The sequence below is a fragment of the Sciurus carolinensis genome, chromosome 12 (genome assembly GCF_902686445.1).
Source record: "Sciurus carolinensis chromosome 12, mSciCar1.2, whole genome shotgun sequence".
In the NCBI taxonomy this organism is placed as follows: domain Eukaryota; kingdom Metazoa; phylum Chordata; class Mammalia; order Rodentia; family Sciuridae; genus Sciurus; species Sciurus carolinensis.
In genome coordinates, this window is record NC_062224.1 from 23,764,544 (window position 1) to 23,787,576 (window position 23,033).

A 23,033-nucleotide genomic window follows, 5' to 3' on the forward strand; every position below is an offset into this window, starting at 1 on the left:
GATGAGTCCAGGCCCAGAATCAGTAGGTGTCACTGGTAGATGTCATCAGCTCATTTAGTTTAGGCATTAGCAAAAGAAGAGTCATTTAATCAATTGTATTGTTCCTTGTGGCATAAGGACTAAGGATGTGAAGGTGCCAAACTAGGAGTCTATACACAAATGTCACTGTGGTCTTTGCAGGACCCTGGACCAGCAAGCACATATCTCAGAGTGGACAAGTGTTACTGGAACCAAGGAAAATGAATCTTCAAGAGCAAGACCTTATGTCATTGAAAAGCACCATACTGAAGAGATGCCAATTCTGTCTGCTTGACCTTTGGACTAGGCTCCCTCTAGATGGATTAAGTCCCTGGGAGATTTTGGCAATATAAGGTTAGAGCTCAAGAGGGAAATAATAGACTGTCTCCTAAAAGATCAGGTCAAGACATTTGTGGCATTGTAAGGGTCTGAGGCATTATGGTACCAGTTTCAAATGTCATATTGCACTTAATCTAATGATCAGATGAAAAAAATGGATGCTAGGATGTTACATAAAACTACTGCTTAACACCACTGCTATCAGATTATTTCGATGTTTTACTCATTGAATAATCTTATTTAGGGACTTGGTAAAGATGACTTTTCCTTTAAGAAAACTGATGTGTCACAAGAAAAAAACCTAAAAATTATAATAGGAAAAATGTGGTAGGAGGTATTTGCAGAATTCAGTTCAACGAATTAGTTTCTATCAGGTACTATATACATTATGCTCAGTACTGGGGATACACAGAAAACGTAGTATCTCTTACTATGGACTAAATGTTTGTGTCTTCCTGAAAGTCATATGCTGAAGCTCTAATCTCCAATGACACAGAATGTGGAGGTGGGGTCCTTGGGTGGTTTAGAGGAGTTTATGAGGAATTAGTGCCTTTATAAGAAATATGAGATGTCTCTGTACCCCTCACTGTTCCTGGCCATGTGGGGATATAACAAGAAGGCAGCCATCTGAGAAACAGGGGCTCTTTACCACAACCTGGGAATGCTGGCACCCTTCCCAACCTTCAGAACTGTGAGAAATACTGTTGTGTGAGTCACCCAGTCTAAGGTATTTTGTTATAGCAGCCACAGCGGACTTACACACTCCTGATCTGGTATCTTTGAAAGGCCAACCTCACGACAGATTAAAATATGGTGAATTCAAGCATATGTATTATTTTAAAGCAAGATATACTTGCATTTGTTTATAACATTTAAACATATTTTCAAACTCTGTGTTAAGTCCTAAGATTTGCATCCTACATAGTCTCTTTTATCAAATATAATATATTCTTACAGTGAAAATAAAAGTAGCTATATAACTATCCTGTTGAGCTTGATGAACTTGATTTAAAAGGCCAGATCCAAGAAGGGAAAAAGCAAGAGGCCAAATTTTCAAAACTTGTTTAACTCAAGCACTTCAATTACTGCAAGTATTTTTTTGTTTGTTTGTTTGGTCCTCTCTTACTTTTACAACAACAGTAGGGAATGAGAGAAGAGTAATGTGAGAAAGCTAAAATGAAATGAAGTTTACATAAGAGAAAAATAATGGTGGAGGACAAATATTAAAAAGGCACTGAACAGACAGGACACAAGAACAGGAGGTAAGACGTTGTTATGGAAAAAAGAGATTTTTAGCCTAACTGTCTTTCAAAATGGGCCTCAATTGAGAAAAGAACCCCAATATGGATAAACTACACTTCTCATGGTGAATTCTCCAAATTGCCTATTTTATGGTACTATGCTTGTAAATCTTAATTCATAATTTGAAGTATACTTTTTGTCTTGGTTAAGATTTCTTTTCTGTTTCTTCTCTCAAAAAGATACTCTAAGCCTGGTACTCTAATCCCAGCGGCTGGGGAGGCTGAGGCAGGAGGATCGCACGCAGGTTGGAAGACAGCCTTAGCAATTTAAAGTGAGGCTCTAAGCAACTGAGGAAGACCTATCTCAAAAAAAAAAAAAAAAAAAAAAAAAAAAAAGCCCGGGTGAAACAACAACAACAACAAAACTCTAGACTACTCACTACATTTTTCCAAGTTTTTTAGGTATTTGTTCAATTTCTATCTGTGTTGATGGAATAATGAACTGCAAGGAATAGAAGCAGCAATCAATGTATCAGGCTTTTAGTGTTCAACAGGGGAAGGCAAGTCGGAAACCTACAGGTGGGATCTTCCAGGTGGATGCGTGCTGTTTAACTGTCCAAGTCTTTTAAAAACCCTGTGTAAACACACTTTACAGCTCCTGGCGCGAGAGGCAGAGGTAACTCTCGGAGGCCCAGATCTGGGGCGCCTAGCGTTCTTACTTCCGGCCCCGCCCCTCCCCGCAGTTGCTAGGAAACGTGATGTCACCGGAAGCGAGGCCTGGGATAGGCTGAGGCGAGGGGAAGCCTCTCCCCCTCTGCAACCTCAGCGCCGGGTGCTGGCTCTCCAGCTGTTTGTAGGCCTGGGGGTAAGGGTCCGCGGAAGGGAAAGCCGGCTGCGGCCCCGCCCGCGCACCCGCCGGTCTGGCCGCCCGCTCCCCCCGTCCCAGCGCTCCCGCTGGCGCCGCCCGCCCGGGGGGTGACTCCCGAGAGGCTGCCCGCTCTTCTGACTGACGGGCACCGTTCCCACAGCCGGCGCTACCCGCCACGTCTCGGGTCTCGGCCGACGGCACTGCGTGGCGGGTGACCTTTCTGAACCCAGCGATGTCTGCTCCCTGCTCCTGGCTAGCGCGGCTTCCTCAGCGCCGTCGGCTCGTGCCGCTCTCGCCCCCGCTGCCGCGGTGGCTGCTGCTGCTGCTGCTGGCCGCCGTGCTGCCGGCGCGCGGCTGGGAGAGCGGCGACCTGGAGTTGTTTGACTTGGTGGAGGAGGTGCAGCTCAACTTCTACCAGTTCCTCGGGGTGCAGCAGGTAAGTGCGGAAGCGCGCGGGTCGGGGAGGAAAGGCGCGCGGAGGCGGACTCGGATCCTGTTCCTCCGAGGGAGCCGGGCACCGGGGGCAGGATGGGCTCACGCCGGGCTCTGCTGCCATCGTCAGCCCGATCCACCGGAGTCTTCTCGCAACTCTAGCCTGGCAAGGGTTTGTCCGCCTTCCCCAGTTTCTCGCCCTTGCTCCAGCTTTTTCAAGTTCCGGTCTCAGTGACAAGCTGGACGGTGCCACCAGCCTGGGATAGTGACACCTCTTCTTTGCTCTGGCATTCTGGGGATGATCCTTCCCCCCAATTCCCACTGTGCTGGAGGAAGAAGGAAGCGTGGTGCGGGTAGGGGTTTTTATTCTTAGTCCATCTGCCTTCTTGCCTCTTCCTTTCTGGGAAGCATAGGCTCGCGTTTTGGCCAGGGTTTGTGCTGCAGAAGTTTTTCTTGCACTGTACTTTGTAATCTTTTTTTAGCCTGTTGGATAGGGGTTCGTATCACAGTTTAAAAAGCTGGAGGAATTGAAGCCTCCACCAGGTTGGTCCTGGGAGAAGCCATGGAACTTTCAAGGCAGTAGATGTACTTAGGGTGCTACTGGAGGAGATGCCCAACTGTTAACGCAGGATCTGTTTGTCTTTCCTTTTGTTTCCTTTTTTTTTTTTTTTTAGCTTTAAACGTTAACTTGTGAGATCCGTTTGTTGCCTCTTATTTCCACCATCTAGGGTGGTTAAGTGAGGGTATTATTCAGTCTACCTGAAACCTCATGGCAAGAAAAAGATGAGTTTTCACTGACTTCAGAATTATGGATAGTGAAAGAATTTCACACAATCTCGTTGAGTCCTTTATACAATGCTTTAAATAGTTATGGGAGCGGTAGGGGGGATTTATCAACAGTTGTCATTCAAAACGAACTTAACTAGATGAAATGCACATTGCTGATAGATTATTAAAAGTTTGGGTGAACTGTTGAACTTTTAAATGGAAATTTAATTTTTCATTTAAATCGAACAATTAAATGGAAATTTAATTTTTCAGCATTGCATTTTCATTCCATTATTGAATCTAAAATTACTAGGTCGCCAAGCACCATGAGTTTAACAATTTTTATTTTCGTTTAAGAGTTATGAAGTATAAGTATTTCACTCTTTGAATTCTTGTCTGCAAATAATTTTTTAATAACTATGAAGTGTCACCTGATGCCATTTCCTGCTCCAAAACATTTCTCATTTTCAAAGTAAATGATGATGCAATATGTGTAACAATAATTAGTGAAGCTATAAGTTTGAAGAATAATTTTTGGGAAGTTCTTTAATATAGAGAATAATTATTTAGAACTCATTGGTGCTGATTAAATTGTGTAGTTTACACATAACCTAATTTAAAAATGTCAAAGATGCTTTCCAGTTATTCATGGAAATTAAGGTATACAAAAATTTAGTAGTAGTGGCTTAAACTTTCAATTATGTAGTCCCACATTGCATATGCACTCTCATAGTGTTTTCATTTATAATTTCATCCAACTTAATTTTTAGTTAATTCAGCAGTGTGAATAACCAGAGGACTTGAATGTATGAGTAAACATAGGAAAATAAAGAAGCATTGATAATGGAGAAGATTCTTTGTTGAGGTAGAATTGAAAAGAATAATCTAGAAAATATTTTAACCTGTGTTTCTCTATCCAATTATGTTGAAATTGGAAAGAAAGTCAGAAGACACTTTTAATCAGAAAAATGGATTGGAACTAGTTCCTTACTTTGAATCTTAACTTTTTTTGGAAATCTTTCAGGGGACCAGACTTTTGGTAGAGGCAAATGCAGTCTGTTTAAGTTCTTTCATGTGTAACTTTTAAGCCTAAGCTAAGAGGTTTCTTGGTAACTACCCAGACATTTTGGAACAGAACAAAGTAGATAGACAACTCAAAGTGGTGACCTGGTTCTATGCAGTAATCAGTTTTGTTATTACTCATTCAACAGAGATTTATTTGGTGCCTTCTGAATTTTTAAGCACTGAGAGTAAGTCCTTTATATAAAGCAATACTCTTGACTGCATGAAATTTACAGTTTAGTAAGGGAAAACACTTGGTAAAAACTAAAACAGGTAAACATAAATATATGGTCAGAGAAGGTGTCTAGTTTTGTTGGGCTCTTGTAACAAAGTACCATAAATTGGATAGCTTTGAACAATAGACATTTCTCACAGTTCTGGAGACTGGGAAGTAGAAGATCAAGATGCTGGCAAATTCTGTGTCTGATGAAGGCCTTCTGGTTTATAGATGGCACCTTCTTATTGTGCCCTCACATCATTAAGGTGTGAGGCAGCTCTTTGGGACTTCTTTTATAAGTACTCTAATCCCATGCATAAGGGTTCCACCTTATGGCCTAATCACCTCTCAAATGCCACTTCATAGAAATATATTGGAGATTAGGTTTCAACATAGGGATTTTAGAGGAATCCAGATATTCAGAACATAGCATGCTGGAGATGGAGTCAGGGAAGAGCAGAAGCAAGTGCAAAGGCCTTGAGGCAGGAACTTGCTTAGTGTTTGAAGAACAGCAAGGCAGCCATTGTGACTGGAGCAGAGTGATGGAGAGCAATAAGAGGAGATGAGATCAGAGTCATAGGTGGTAGGAGAAGATCCTGTAAGCCTTTATAGAACGCTCTAAAGATTTTGGCTTTTACTTGTAAGTTGTGGACCAAGTTGAGAGGGGTGGCATTGAAAAGAAGTGTGTGATTTGACTTAAATTTCAAACTGAACACTGTATTGTGTTAAGGATAATCTATAAGGTGCTAATTACTTGGAGGAATAATTATGGGTTAGAATGTAGAATAGAGCTGGGATGTACAAAGTGGTCAGATTCTGGATTTAATGTGAACATAGAACTGACAGGATTTTCCTGATGGTTTGAATGTGGGATGTGAGAGAAAGAAAAAAAAAAAAAAACAGTTGAAGTCAGTGTTAAGATTTTGACCTCAGTAACTGGCAGAATGCAGTTGCCATTTATTGAGTTGGGGGAAGTATGGAATAGGAATCTAGTAGAGGGAAAATCAGGAATTTGGGGTTTGAACTTTCCAAATTTATAGTGTCTGTTTAACATTCAAGTTAAACAGACTATTTATATGGCATATAACTATTTGGCTTTTTAGGTCTGGAGTTCCAGCAAGAAAGTTTGTATTTTAGTCAGGTTTTTCGCTGCTATGACTAAAAGGACCCAACTAAAACAACTGTAGAGGAGAAAAGGTTTATTCCAGGGCTCACGGTTTTGGAGGTCTTAGTCCATAGACGTCCAGCTCCATTCCTTAGGGCTTCAAGTGAGGCTGAACATCACTGCAGGAGAGTGTGGGAGGGAAGCAGCTCACATCATGATGAGGAAGCAGAAAGAAAGAGACTTCACTCTTCAGATACAAATATATATCCCAAAGTTACACCCCAATTCCCAGCTACTCCAGCCACACCTTAGCACTTCAGTTATCACTCAGTTAATCCCTACCAGGAGATTAATTCATGGATTGGGTTAAGACTCTCACAACCCAATCATTTTCCTCTAAACCTTCTTGCATTGTCTCACATGTAAGCTTTTGGGGGACCCCTCACATCTAATCTGTAACATTTGGGCTACAAATATGAATTATTTAGAAGGTAATTGGAAGCCATATAACTGGATGAGTTCACACAAGAGAGTGAATGTAAAAGAGAAGAGGTCTGAGAGCTAAGCTTTGGGGATCCAAATGTTGTCAGGGAGATAGAGAGACCCGAAAAGAAGATGGGAAGGAGCAACTAGTGAGACAGAAGCCAAACCAAGAAAGGTGCTGTCTTTCAAATCAAGTGGAGAAAGTATCCTGAAGAGGTGAAAGTGATTAGCTGAGTTAAATGATGATGATAGTTTAAATAAGATGGTTCTGAGAATTAACTGAATTTAACAGTGTGGAGGTCTTTGGCTTCCTTAGCAAAGAGCTATTTCAGTAAGTGAGATCAATAGTCTGGTTAGATTGGGTTCAGAGGAGAATGAAGGGGAAGAATTAGAGATAATTAATGTAGAAAATTGGACAGCAGTGAATAACTGTGGTGTCTTTTTAAATCCTCTAATCCACCAGGTCTTAGTGTTCTCATTCACTCCTGAAGCTCTATAATTGGAATAACCAATGACTTCTAGAACTTGGACCAGGCCACCTGCTGGCTTTATGACCTTGGGCAAGTTGGTTGCCTCATTTTTACAGGAGATGGTGTCTTCCTCATTTATTTACTTCATAGTTAGGCACATAGGACATATTGTAATGAAGTTACAGTCATATATATCTTCAAAAACTCTTATTTTCATCAAAACAATTGTGATTAAGATCAGTCTTATACTAATGAATGTAGAAATACTATTGTTATGTTTTAAAATACATCGTAGTATTTTATGAACTAAATGTTTGAGTTTTGGGATATTACTTATATTTACTGATTTTTTTGTTTGAATGTAATTAGAATTTACTTAGAAATTTAAACTAGAATTTGTTTCATTCCCCCATCTTGTTTAATAACAAATTCAGTAAGACTAGGTTTCATTCATTTAGTGCTTCTGATTACCATCATCTAGTATCTGGAATTTCATATGTAATTAGGTATATTGCAAAAGCAAGGTCATGCCTCCTTCTACATTCCTGGCTAGAGACAATTTGTATATAAAACAATATGCTTCATCATTAGATGCATGCCTGTTTTATTGCTAGTAAGACAGTAGACATTAGCTATGTGCAGCTACACAATCAGCTAATAGAATTTGAGTTGTTTAATATTAAAGCTAAGAGTTTAAAATCAGGGATTAAATAAAGGACATGTCATAGTGTAAACACTAGTATTAAAACGGGAAAGTACTAGTAGTAAAATGCCACTGAGAGCAATCATTAGAATTCTAAAAAGGAGTGATATGCTTAAACAAATTCTGGAATAAATACAATTCCAAGTTGTGAAAGGCACAGGAATTTTAAAAAACTATGTGAGACTGAATAATACTGTATTATGTATAGTGAATGATATTTTAAAATGAAGGAGCGCTGGACCAGTGACTCATGCCTATAGTCCCAGTGCTTGGGAGGTTGAAGCAGAAGGATTGTAAGTTTAAAGCCAACCTCAGCAACTTAGTGAGTCCCTGAGCAACTTAGCATGACCCTGTCTCAAAATAAAAAAGAGCTGGGGATGTGGCTTAGTGGTTAAGTGCCCTGGGTTTTATCCCCAGTACTAACCAACCAACCAACCAAACAAATCCTGTTGTCATTTACTGGGAAAGTCCAATAGACCATAGAGAAATCTTACTAAGGAAGATAGGAACTTCTTATTTCTAGCCAATCCTTAAGTTCTTTATTCATCCATTAAAATATGTTATGTTTAAGGAAGTATTCATTGATCAATTGAATTTATATATTACCAAGAAACATTTGACTTTTGGAATTTTTTTCAAAATAGCAAATCTTATCAGCAGTTATTTTCAATTACCACACTTTTATTTAACACATAAAAGATCAGTATCTGACTTTAAATAGTGTTTTGAGTTGATAGTTTGGTAATTAAATTTGATTTGTTGGAGTAAATGTATGTATAATGTAGTAAAATTAAAAATTTTGATTTTACTTGTAGTTAATTATATCTTATGGTATTTTTGTATGACTCTTTCGTCTGCAGTAGGAAATAAACCTCCTCGGTTTAAGTAAAATGTACTAATTTAGATATTTGATAAAATTAAAATGACTGCCATGTTGTATATTTTTGTAGTAGTTATACAGGATTGATGTGTAACTTTTGCATTACACCTCTTAAAGTATTTAAGACTTAATTTAGATTGATCTTTAAAGTAGTTATTATGATGCTACAGTCATTGAAACACTATTCAGGAAAGACCCCAATGACAAAGGCAGATACAGTCCCTTAGTGGATGGCAAACATATCTTCAAGGAAAGAGAATCATTTGATGACTGAAATACTTTAAAATTGTTTGAGAACTTCTACTTTGGTTACTTAAAGCTCAGTTTCATTCACATGTCTCAGATTCTCAGTAGACCCCTTTGAAAACTGCACCTTCTATGGACAAATCAGCTTCTCCTCAGGTAGATCTTGAAAAGCACTGGAAATCGAACACCTCACAAGGAGAGCAGCAAGGACTGTATAGAATATTTTGGAAAAATGTCATCATCAACCAGGCATGGTGGCACATTCCTGTAATCCCAGCCACAAATCTGTGCAGGAGGATCACAAGTTACAAATGCCAGCCTTAGCAAGTTAGTGAGAGCCTGTCTCAAAATAAAAGACTAGGGATGTAGCACAGTGTCAAAGCACCTCTGGTTCAATACCTAGTACCAAAATAAGAAGAAAAGAAAAAGAGGAAAGGAAAGTAGCTATTGTGAAAAGCTTTACAATTTTCAACAATGTTCTCATCTTTCAAAACATCACTAAAACTTAGTGTTTTGAATTGCCTTCAAAGCTTGCGGCATATTCTTCATCTTGTCTTCATTGTAGTAAGTCTTCACATTGGGTTTGATTTGGTGATATAGTTAATGTCATCTGACACCAATTGGGTGATTAAATTAGGTTAGCAAGCTCCAATAGCTAAATGTACTTTATATTGTTAAAGAGATTTGCATAGAGATTTTATGTAAGGATCATAAGTTGGCTTGAGTACTGTTCTTAAAGAGCAGTCCTAGAGAAATTTTGAGTGATAATCATGAAGTAAATCTAATAGTTTATACAGTAATAATATGTATTGGAGTAAATGACCTTTGGGAAAAAATACAGAAAAAAAAATGCACAAATACAAATATAAAAGGTAATGGGGTAATATCTCCATCTTGTGGCCTTCTTTGGATATTGCCATTAAAAATGTTGAGGGGTTGTATTTTCACAACTGTAGGCATAAATAAAAATAAAATATGAGACCGATGAAAATAAAGTATGGGTCAAAGGTTTCTTGTAGTATATTGCAAGAACCTTTAAGACTGAACTTCACAATTAATATACTGCATGCTGAGATAGTGATGTCCTCCCTTGAGCGTCCTTAACAGTTTACTCCAGTGTTTTTTACAAGCACGGTTTTCTGTGAAGTGCCATGGTATGAAAGAGGTTGGGAAAGTACTATTAAGGCATGCAGTTCTGATATTTTCTTCTTGGGGGGAAAATGTATATGAATTTATAAGCATATATAAAAATGTATCTATATAAACATAAAGTTATCCTATAAGACTAAAAGTCTTTATCAACATTTTTTATAAACTGACTACCCTTATTTGGCTCTTATAAAAATGAAAGCATTTTTTAGCATATGGGCTAAGCTAGAGAAGGAATCAAAAAGATTTTGAGGAATAAGTATCTGTTGGTTACTTGATTACATGCTTTAGATGGCAGAATGATGATTACACATTTCTTCAGTTTGTAGTAACTCAGAAGAATACAGTTAGGCTTCAGTATCCACTCTTCCACACCAACTATGAATGGAAAATATTTGGGGGAAAAATGACATCTGTTACTAAGCATATACACATTTTTTTTCTTGTCATTATTCTCTAAACAATACAACTTCTATTTATATAGCATTCCCATTGTATTAGGTATTACAGTTAATCTAGAAATGATTTAAGGTATATGGAAGGATGAATGCTGTTGTAGGCAACTGTCAATCCATTTTATGAAAGGGACTGGAGTTTTTATGGGTTTGGGTATCTGTGAGGGTCCTGGAACCAATAGGATTGTACTTTAATGGTCTGTAACCATCATCTGTATGAAGAAGTAACAGATGACTTTTGGAATATGTAAATGTGCCAAATCTTGGTAGCCTAAAGTAATATTTTGTTATACTCAGCAATATAAAATATTTTGCTTACCAGCCCTGTATGGTGGTGGGACTTGGTAGGCTGAGGTAGGAGGATCACAAGTTCAAGGCCAGCCTCAGTAACTTATCAGGACCCTGTCTCAAATAAAAAAAAAAAAGACTGGGGTTATAGGTGAGTGGTAAAGCACCCCTGGGTTCAATCCCTGATACATGAATAAATAAAGAAAGAAAGAAAGAAAAGAAAAATTTCAGTTAATCAATCGACCAACAGATATTTCAGATTTTTGACAAATTGCATACTTTTTCCAATGATTTATCCCTTAAAGAAGCACCGTGTGATAGATGATACAAGCAACAGATGTAATTTTAGATTTTCCAGAAGCCATATTTAAAGACATAAGAAAGAACCAGGTAAAATTAATCTTAATAATGTATTTTATGTAACCCAATATTACAAATTTTGTTTCAACATGTATTCCTATTTGTAAAAATTATTAAGAGAGGCTGGAGATATTTGTAAAAATTATTAAGAGAGGCTGGAGATATAACTCAGTGGTAAAGTGCTTGCCTAGCATGCTTGATTTGATCTCTAGCAACACACACACACACACACACACACACACACACATTTTTAATGAGATATTTCACATTTTGGTTTTTTGTACTGTTTTCAAAAAATCTGGTGTGTATTTTGCATTTATATTTCTAGCACACCTCATTTCATATGCTAAATTTTATTGAACATACTTTATTATGATTTTATAAGTTGTTCTGCCTACAGGTAGATTCACGTACCCAAATTGTTCCAAAATACATAAAAGTTTGAACTGAATTGAACAGCAGTTTTAAGATGTATATACAAATAAATAAAAAATAAAATTTTGTTTTCTCTGTTCTAGCACATTTTCAGTGCTCAGATTTAGTTAATGGACATTGGATGGCACACACTGTATAATAAAGCATTAGAGAATTAACATTTCTATGTTGTGTAGATGTAGTTAAGTATTTTTGGGTAAAATCACTGATTATTATTTCTGTTTTTGTCAGGGATGTACTTTGGAGTTTTTATATATTGTGTTTAAATCCAGTGTAATTTTATTGTTTCATTTTTGAGGTGGTTCCAATTGTGCTAGACATCATCTTCCTAGTTAGTTATCTGTTTATTTTGTCCACAATTGTTTTGCTCTGTAAAGGCTGTTAGTATAAAGTTCATGCTGTTCTTGTAGGAACAATGATTGTCTGAACAATGTTCACTGTTAAGGGTGGCTTCAGGTAATAAGTTTAATTCAAAGTTGTTCATTTGACTTTGCTGACTTACCTAATATATTTTATAATTCTGTATTATATATTAACTTAATATATTAAATCTTTAATTATACTTTGACCAAGAAATCACTAGTATTCCTACTTTTTCATTTTAACTTTGAATTTGCCTGTTCTCCCTATTTGTTCTGAAACTTATCCAGTCTGATCTATTGGTAGCTATTAAATATTTATTGTACTCTCTGCTGTCATCTGTTTTGACTGGTATTTCATATTATCTATAATTAAGTGACTAAAAAGAGATTTCCAGATGTTCTATCTGTGTGCCAGTTTTTTGGCTCTTTGTAATACCAATCAGAATTACAAATTTTGTTTTACTACCTGGCTTTGCCACCTCTTTATAGCTCCTAATGAGTACTAGTTTCCTTTAGATTGAATTATTAATTACCAATCTTTTGACTTTGCCTTTTATAATATCATAAGCAGCTGAGGAAAGGAAGTAGATCCTAACATTGACAGTCCTCACACCTATGTAACTACTGTTATTTCAAATAGATCTGACAAAGAAAGAAATTGCATAAAAGTCCAAGATGTTAAAAATTCCATGTTGAGGAAAAAAATAACAACAAAACAAAAAAAAATTAAAGAGCCAGTAATAGAGTCCTGAAGTTGGAGAAGACCCACTATTATCTACTTTTTCATAAAGGAATTTCTTCTGTAGCATTCCCATCAGATGGTCATCCAGTCAGCCTGATTATGTCTAACAATGGAAATTTTGAAATGACTTGTATAATAGTAGTGCTCTGAAAATTTTTTTCTTAGGTAAAGTCAAAATCATTATTCTTATACCTATTTTCAGTGATCGTTCACTGTCTTCTTTTGGGGTATCCTTGAATATGTATTCCTTCAAATTGCTTTTCTGTGATGCCTTAAAATAAGATTCACAAGAGAAATATTTGTTTGTTGATTCTTTTCACACAGTAGGGTTATTAAGAAATAATAATAGAGGTGTTCTGAGGGGCTACTTGTTTACATCATCTTGAGAAGTGTACCAAGTCTCTTCTAGAGAAGATTCCAGCCACAGTAGTTAGAGTTGTCTTGAAACTACATTAAGCATGGTTTGAACTTACTATAAATAGTTCCTGGGGCTCATCAAAAATGAATTACAGGAAATTTCCAAAAGATGGGAAAATAAGGTGATTTGGGGGTATGCATTTTTTGATATTGTGGACCACAGAATTCACTTAATTAGAAATGTTCCCAGAAGTTGTTATAGATTTTTAAAGCGGGAACCCTTATACAGTTGTGTAGGTTATGTTTTTGCTTCAAACCTATTACTGTGGTATAAAAATGTTTGTAATTCAGAATTGTCGTGAAGAATTGCACATAGGTTAAACTGTGAAGTAAATAATTTGTCTTTGATAATTAAAATATATTTCTATAGGTGGAATTTTAATTTTCAGACTCATCTTGGGAGGGAGTTTCTTTTTCCTGTTTACCTCTCCCTAGTTTATAGTTGCTTTTACTTCTTTTCCCTGAGACACCTAGACAAGAACTAGGTCGTATATAGGCAGCTTAGGGCTCCCTCCTGAGGTTATATTGAAGCCATTGCAGATCCAGATACCAAACCTTCAAGTCCCTTGGCCTGGTCTCAGCTGTGGGGCTAAAACCAACTCTTAACATCTCAGATATATGATATTTTATAAGCTGTAGCTTTAGTGATCTTCTCACTCTAAACCTTTTTTCCCCACCGGTGGTTCAGAGTTCCATTGCAACCTTTGGTTTCAATCATCAAGCCTGACTCTGATCCCAGGGCTTTGTAGAGTACTTTTAATCCTCATTACTCTGTGGAAATCAAACTTCTGGTTTCTTCTGCCTCTTTGTAGGCATGGAGCTCAGTAGGCTATAGCTTAACACTGTTTATAGCTACAAGTTTCCATTTGTTTTACACACACACACACACACATACACACACACATTAGTTGTAGAAGGACCCAGTACCTTTATTTATTTATTTTTATGTGGTGCTGAGGACCGAACCCAGTGCCTCACACATGCCATGCGAGCACTCTGCCACTGAGTCACAACCCCAGCCCATTTGTTTTTGTCTAAAGAGATACTTAACAAATTATTTTTATCATGTATACATTTTATAATTTTTCTCTCTTTAAATTTTATCATTGGTACATATTTGGAGTTTGGTTTGGGAGTAGGTCCCTTGAATTCTTGCAGGGCTACTTTGATACTGGAATATTTTGAAAATATACATGTCTTTTATAATTATTATTTTTAATGTTGATTTTTCTATTATCTAAGAACCTTTACCACTTATCATTCAGAAGTATAGTCAAGTCTGTCATTCATAACAATATAAGAGGCTATTACTTAGGCATTACTAGGTATTGTTCCATCCCTGTCCCTTTCTGGTATTGTTCCCAGAATATCCAAGACAGAGTGGTGAAACAGGCAAATAACATATTTTAAAAACCAATTCCCACAAGTTTTTGAATTTAGTAACAAGTAAGTCTATTATCTTAGAGTGATATATATGGCGATATTATTGGAGATGCACAGAAGACATAATATCTTAAAAAATTAGAAATTATCAAATTATCATAGAATATTTGAGTAAATTGTGACATTCTTGATATAATTATTAATAATATATTTGAAAATGTTATAGCAACATGGAAAATACTTATAAGTAAAAAAAGCCAGATATCAAGTTATGTTCACATTTGATTATAAATTCATAGCAATTATATGTATGCAGAGGAAACAGAAACATGAACTAATGAGAACAGTTTGATTTGTGAAGTTGATGGAATTTTCTTTAGGAGTCAATATTTCATTTAGAGTTCTGTTAATACACTGACATAGACCCATGTAAATTATATTACTTTGGAAACAAGAATATTATGCAATTAAATCGCAATGAGATAAACTAATACATTTTCATGTTTGTGAGATAAATTGTATGGATATTTTTATGTTACTTTTTACGTATAACTTACTGAAAATTTTAAGTTGTAAATTAAATAAAACAATTTTAGATGAAAAAGCTCATTTCACAGTTTAACTCATGATCAGCACTGTGTGTTTATTTTGCTATTTGAAAAATATTCAAAAAATTTAAATAATTGTTTCAGTGAATCAGAAAATACAAATGTTAGTCTTGGTCAAATGAAGTAGACTCATGGTCTATAGTAAATAAAAGTGATTGTAAATACACGTACAATAAGCTGTGGGTATAACTATACATTCTGGTAAATAAATATCATGGCATACTGGCCAAGAAAGCCAACTAATAAATCCTGAGGTTGAGACCATTTTGGTGCTTTGAATCTTTGCATTATTCATCTGAATCCTTTTATATGTACTCTGTTTCTTTAATTCAATATTGCAGATACTGGACAACCAGCCAAAATATAGACTTTTATACCCTTTAAATCCTCACAGTGCTTACAGGTTAGAGTGTGCTCTCCAATTCTGTAGCCACAGCCATATCTGGTTATAGAGCACTTGAAATATGACTAGTTAAATTGAGAATATGAAGTTTACCTTGTATTTAATTTTTTAATGTAAAATTAAATTTGAAAAATGGAGGGAATAAATACTATTTTCCCATTAAACATAATTTTATTGTTTGGGTAGGACCACATTTCACTTTAACCCTCCCAGATTTCACTTATGAATTAAGATATGCTGTAAAAAGTATCCACTGGATTTTGAAGACTTAATATGAAAAAAAACTGTGTAACATATCTCAAAGATTTTTAAAATATTTATTGCATGTTGAAAAGACAATATTTTTGATTTATTGGCTTAAGGTAATTTTAAAAAATTTTTATTTTGGTGCTTCCATCCAGAGGTGCTTCACCACTGAGCCATATCCCAACCTTCTTTGTTATTTTTTATTTTGAAACAACAAGTTGCTGAGGCTGGCCTTGAACTTGTGATCCTTCTGCCTCAGTCTCCCATATTACTGGGATTACAGGTGTACTCTACTGTACCTGGCTAATGTATTCTTAAAACTAATTTTTTCTGTTTCCTTTTACTTTTTAAAATGTGGTTACTATCAAATGTAAAGACTTGGATTATATTTCTGTTGGATAGGACTGGTTTACTGCAGGGATGGAAAAACTGTGACAGGATTTAGACCTGGTTTAGAACACTGGATTCCAGAGTCGGGAAGCATGGTGGCGCACACCTGTAATCCCAGTGGCTTGGGAGGCTGAGACAGGAGGATTGCAGAATCAAGGCCAGCTTCAGCAACAGTGAGGCGCTAAGCAACTCAGTGAGACCCTGTCTCTAAATAAAATACAAAATAGGACTGGGGATGTGGCTCAGTGGTTGAGTGCCCCTGAGTTCAATCCCTGGAACCCCCACCCACTAAGAAAAGTCCAGAGTAGGGAAGCAGGTACTCATATTTTCCAGAGGTACGAAAGAAAACTGGTGAGTTCAGAAAGAAAATGTTAAAACCTCTATTTAGTAATTCTTTAAATTTTTATGTTTTATGTATCTTTTCTAATATAGCATATGTTAGAATAGTAATAGACTCTATATAAGTTAATGAATAAGTAGGTAGACAAAATTCAAATACAAATATAAAAATTAATGATTTTTTCCTGATAAAGCATTTGATCAACAGTATTCGATGACCACAGTTTAGAGGACATTGGGGAGTGGGATGTGAGAGAGAGAAAGATATGGGAAGAAGGACTTTGGAATGAAGAAATAAGAACCTCAACAAATCTGTTCTCCAGAAGCAATGATATAACTTGACAGAATTGTCGAAAACAATCATTGCAGAACTTGGAAAATTGGCCAAAGGTATACTGCAAATTGACAAAATGTGTTAACAAACGAACAAGAGCAACAACAAAACTGGGACTCTCAGGTACGAGAAGTTGTGGTGTTTCAACCTGGGACCGCACCTGTCCCTCTTCCAGCTCTGTCTGGGAGGTAGTTCTGCCAGGGTAATGCAAGGTGTGAGATCAATAGCTTCACTGCTGGAGGGGATGTACTTGATGTGATTCAAAGTAAAACTGAAAATAGCTCCAGCCTCTGGATGTAGTTGGCAAAAAGTGGGGCAAGTAATAGCCCATCAGACTAACCAGAAAACAGACCCAGAGAATGAGACAGTCTAATAGGTCTCAACATAATCTGACAATGTGAAGTCTTACCTATACACAAGGATGCATGTATACTCAGGAGGGAACAGAGCTCTAGGTACTCAGACATTCCTGCCTGAGCATGGGTAGAAGAGACACAAGAGGGTCCAGTGGAAACTGTGAGACTTGGAGGATTTATAAAACGCCTAAAGATTGAATGAATCCCCTAGTCGATAGACACATCTGTCATAAAAAAGCAGAAACCTTATTGGCCCAGGGTGTTTGAGCCCAGCCTCTGATCAATGATTGGTTAATCATCAATCTATGCTGACATAGGAACTTTATCTAGAAAGCCAGCCTTAAAATAAAAACAAGGGAGAAAAATCCAGAAACACCTGAGCCTAGATTTCAGCAACTGTGCATGGTAGGGAAGACAGACTCCAGAGAATAGTCCTCAGTAAGAAATTTAACAAACAGAAAATAGCAGTAACAACCCCTAATATGTATGGGGGTAGGAGGGAGAGTCAGAACCTCCAATACACTATCAAATTATCTGATTTTCAACAAAAAATAGGACACACTCAGAACAAAAAAGTGTCACTCATAATCAGGAAAAATAAGCAGTCAACTGAGCCCATTACATGGGCTCAGGGATTGTATTTAGTAGGCAAAAACTTCAAAGTTGCTTTTATAAATACATTCAAAGAAATAAAGGAATTATGTTTAAAATAAAGTATGACAGTGACTCAGCAAATTGAGAATATCAGTAAAGAGAGAGATTTTAAGAATAAAAACCAAATGGAAATTCTAGACTTGAAAAGTATATGAACTGAAATGAAAAATTCACTAGATGGGATCAACAGCAGATTTGAGATGATAGAAGAATCAGTAAACTTAAAGTTATACCAGCAGAATTATTCAGTTTGTAAAACAAAAGAAAAAGAGACTGAAACCCTCTGTGAGACTTTTATCAGTTTTAAATACCTAATTAGATGAGAAGAAAGTTTTCAAATCGATAACCTAAGCTTTTAGCTGGGTGTGGTAGCACATGTCTTGTAATCCCGTGATTTGGGAGGCTGAAGTAGGAGGATTCCAAGTTTGAGGCCAGCCTAGGCAATTTAGCGAGATGCTTCCTCAAAATAAAAAAATAAAAAGGGCTGGGAATGTAGCCCAGTGGTGGATCAGCCCTGGATTCACTCCCTAGAACTTGGGGGAAAAATAGCCTCAGCTTTTGCCTTCAGTCATTAGAGGGAAAAAGAGCAAATTAAACACAAAGTAAGGAAAAGAAATACTAAAGATTAGGGCAGAAACCAATGAAATATAAGACAAAAACAATAGAAAAATCAATGAAACCAAAACTTTGCCCTTTGAAAAGATTAACAAAATTGATGAACTCTTAGCTAGATCAATCAAGAAAACAAAACAAAACAAAACATAAATTACCAATCTCAGAAATGAAATAGAATGTATCACAGTTAACTCTACATCAGTTCAAAGCATTATTGTGGGGGTTGGGGTTATAGCTCAGTGGTAGAGTGCTTGCCAGCATGTGTGTGGCCCTGGATTCAGTCCTTAGCACCACATATAAATAAATAAAATAAAGGCATTATGTCCATCTACAACTAAAACATTTTTTAAAAGCTTTAAGAAAAAGGATTATTGTGAAAGCAATAAAAGAATACTATGAAGAATGTTGCCAATAATAAATGGTGCCAAGGATGTGGGCAAAAAGGTACACTCATACATTGCTGGTGGGAATGCAAACTGGTGCAACCATTAGGAAAGCAGTGTGGAGATTCCCAGAAAACTTGGAATGGAACCACCATTTGACCAGCTATCCCACTCCTGAGTGTATACCCAAAGGACTTAAAATCAGCATATTACAGTGACACAGCCACATTAATGTTTATAGCAGCTCAACTCACAATAACTAAGCTATGGAACCAACCTAGGTGTCCTTCAACAAATGAATGGGTAAAGAAACTGTGGTATATATACACAATAGAATATTATTCAACCATAAAGAAGAATAAAACTATGGCATTTGCAGGTAAATAGATGGAGTTGGAGAATATTATGCCAAGTGAAATAAGCCAATCCCCAAAACCAAAGGGTGAATGTTTTCTCTGAAAGGTAGATGATGATATATGACAGGGGTGGGAGGTAAGAGAAGAATGGAGAAACTATGAATTGTGTAAAGGGAAATGAGGGGAGGGGTGGGGTGGGAAAAAGAAAGATAGTGGAATGAGACAAACATTATTACCTATGTACATGTATGATTACATGAATGGTGTGAATCTACATTGTGTACAACTGGAGAAATGAAAAGTTGCACCCCATTTGTGTACAATGAAGCAAAATGCAGTCTGTAAAAATAAAAATAAATAAAACAGATGAATGGATAAAGAAAATGTGTGTATATATGTGTATAAATATACACACACTCACACACATACATACAATGTAATATTACTCAGCCTTAAAGAAGAATGAAATTATGGCATTTGCCAGTAAATGGATGAAGTTAGAGAATATCATGCTAAGTGAAATAAAACAATCCCAAAGAACCAAAGGCTGAATGTTTTCTCTGATAAGTGGTTGATGATCCATGATGGGAGTGGGGTAGGACTAGGGAAGAATAGAGTCACTTTAGATTAGGTAGAGGGGAGTGAGGGGACGGGGGGGGGGTATGGTGACAGGAAGGATAATAGAATGAAGCAGACATTATTACCCTGTGTACATATGTGATTACACAATCAGTGTGATTCTACATCATGTACAGCCAGAAAAATGAGAAGTCATACTTTATGTGAGATGTGTCAAAATGCATTCTACTGGCATATGTAACTAATTAGGACAAATTTTTAAAAATAAACAATAAAATTTCCAAACCCTCTAAAAAAACAATGTTACCAATAAATTAGACAACTTAGATTAAATGGACAAAATCTATTTACCAAAACTATCTCAATAGCACATCTGAGGGCTGGGGTTGTGGCTCAGTGGTATTGTGCTTGCCTAGCACACATGAAGCCCTGGGTTCGATCCTCAGCACCACATAAAAACAAAATAAAGGTATTGTGTCCACCTACAATTAAAAAATATATTAAAGAAAAGAACATCTGAGTAGACGTAAATCAAATTAGTAATTAATCTTTCCATGAAGAAAAGCTCACATTTAGATGGCTTCATTAGTGAATTTTTTCTTTGTTTCTTTTTCTTTTTAGTACTTGGGATTGAACCCAGGAGGGCTTTATCACTGAGTTATATCCTTAGCCGTTTTTTATTTTGAGACAGGGAATTGCTAAGTTGCCAAGGCTGACTTCTAACTTGTGATCCTCTTGCCTCAGCCTCCTATAAAGGCATGCACCATTGTGTCCAGCCCTTTATTGGTGAATGCGATCAAAAATATAAAGAAGAAATAATTACAACCTTGGACAAGCTTTCAAAAGATAGAAGAGAAGATAATAGTTCCCAACTTATTTTTTAAGATAAGTATTGTCCTGATACCAAAGGTAGCCAAAGATATCATAAGAAAATTAAGTCTGGCATTGTGGTGCATGCCTATAATCCTAGCTAATCCCAGCTGCTCAGGAGGTTAAGGCAGGAGGATCACAAATTTGAGGCCATCCTGGGCAATTCAGCAATACCATGTATCAAAATAAAAAATAAAAAGGGCTGTGGATCTGACTCAGTAGTAGAGCCCCACTGTTTAATCCCTAGTACTGCAGGTGTGAAAAAAGAAAAAGAGAAATAGAGACAGAAACTATAGATCAGTAATCCTCATGAAAACACTTGTAAAAATTCCCAGCAAGGTAGCTCCAGCTTCTTGGGAGTTCAGACAGGAGAATCACTTGAGCCCAGAAGTTTGAGACTAGCCTGAGGAACATAACAAGACCCCATCTCAATGAAATAAAATAATTTAAAAATTTGTTAGCAAAATGAATTCAACAACATATAAAATGGAGTACACACTGTGGTCAAAGGAGATTTATCCCAGCGATGCGATGTTGATTTAACATCTAAAAATCAACATAATATACTGTATTAATAGAATAAAGGATAAAATCTACAGGGTCATCCCAGATACAGGAAAAATCACTTGGAAGAATTTAACACTTAATCCTGATACATACTCTCAAAAAACTAGAAGTAGAAGTAATTACTTCAACCTAAAAGAGAATCTAAGAAAAAATTTTAATAAGCACATAGGCCAAAAAAGATATAAGTGGTTAATAAGTATATAAAAAGGTGATTTGACAGTATGAGTCTTAAAAATGTAAATTAAAGCCATAAAGAATAACACATCACACCTAATAGAGTGACTGTAGTAACTTGATGGACAGTAAAAAGCACTCAATGTGAAGAAAAAGCGACCCCTGTACATTGATAGCGGTAATGTAAAATGGTGCAGTCACTTTGGAAGTGTGGCAGGTTTTTGTTTGTTGGCTAAGTTAAAATAAATTTAACATACATCCCAGAAATTCCTCCTAGGTATCCACAAAAAAGAAGCAAAAATGTATTCTACACAGAATGTACATGAGTGTTCATAGCAGCATTATTTGTATTAGCCAAAAGTCAGAAACAATTTCAAATGCCTAGTAACCTGGAATGGTTAGATCAAATGTAGTATATCTATGCAACAGAATGCTGTTCAATGTTTGGTATTAAAAAAAAAAAAAGAACTTCTAAAATAATTTGCAACATGGCTGAATCTGAAGAACATTATGCTAAGTGGAAGAAAGAAGCCAGACTATGTGTTATTCGATTTCACTTATTAATAGACTGATTCATTTGAGATTTGAACTCAGGGCCTTGTTCATGGTAAGCAAGCACTCTACCACTGAGCTACCCCTTCAGCCCTGTATGATCTCATTTATGTGAAATATCCAGAAAAAGCAAAGGTAGAGAGAGAAAGCAGAGTAGTGATTGTCTAGAGTGGGAATGATTGCAAATTAGCACAAGAGATTTAAATTTTCTTTATATTTTATTGGTTCTTCTTAGTTAAACATGACATTAGGATCCATTTTGATAAAATTATACAAGCATGGAATATACCTTATTCTAATTAGGACCTCATTCTTGTGGGTGGGCATGATGGTAGGATTCACTTAGCTATTTTAGTATGCGTACATGAGAAAATTAGATTTCTTCTGTCTTTCTCATTCCTATCCTCACTCCCTTCCTTTCGTTCCCCTTTGTTTCATCTATTGAATTTCTCCTCTTCCCATTCCCTGCTTTATTATGGTTTTAGCTTCTACATATCAGCAAAAACATTTTGACCTTTGGTTTTTGGAATTGGTGTATTTCACTTAGCATGATATTCTCCAGAGCCATCCATTTACTGGCAAATGTCATAAAGTCATCCTTCTTTAAGGCTGAGTAATATTCCATTGTGTACATATACCACAGTTTCTTTATCCATTCTTCTGTCAATGGGCATCTAGTTTGGTTCCATAACTTTGTAATTGTGAGTTGTGCTGCTGTAAAGATTGATATGTCTGTATCACTGTAGTATGCTGATTTAAAACCATTTAGATATATGTGAGAGCAGGATAATTGGGTCAAATGGTGGTTCCATCCTAGTTTTTTGAGGAATCTTCATGCCACTTTCCAGAGTAGTTGTACCAATTTGCAGTTCCACCAACTGCACAGTTCCTTTTCTCCACATCCTCACCAACACTTGTTGTAACTGGTGTTCTTGATAATTGCCATTCTGACTGGAGTAGTTTTAATTTGCATTTTTCTAATTGCTAGAGGTATTGAACATTTTTTCATATATTTGTTGTTCATTTGTGTTTCTTCTTTTGAGAAGGATCTGTTCAGTTCCTTTTGCCCATTTATTGATTGGTTATTTGCTTCATTAGTGTTAAGCTTTTTGAGTTCTTTGTATATCCTGGAAATTAATGCCCTATCTGAGGTGCAGGTGGCAAATATTTTTCTCCCATTCTGT

General features: G+C 36.4%; 1 protein-coding gene across 2 annotated transcripts in view; it reads left to right on the forward strand.

Moving 5' to 3' along the window:
* Positions 1-2,391: 2,391 nt before the first annotated feature.
* The window catches only part of Dnajc1 (DnaJ heat shock protein family (Hsp40) member C1), a 194,350-nt gene continuing 173,708 nt past the window's right edge, over positions 2,392-23,033 (forward strand). The window contains exon 1 of one of the 2 annotated variants that reach the window (XM_047520377.1): positions 2,392-2,902. In XM_047520377.1, coding sequence (XP_047376333.1) covers positions 2,699-2,902 — 204 coding nt within the window. In that variant the 5' untranslated portion in view covers positions 2,392-2,698. The remainder of the gene's footprint in view (positions 2,903-23,033) is intronic. The other variant, XM_047520378.1, reaches the window with a different exon arrangement.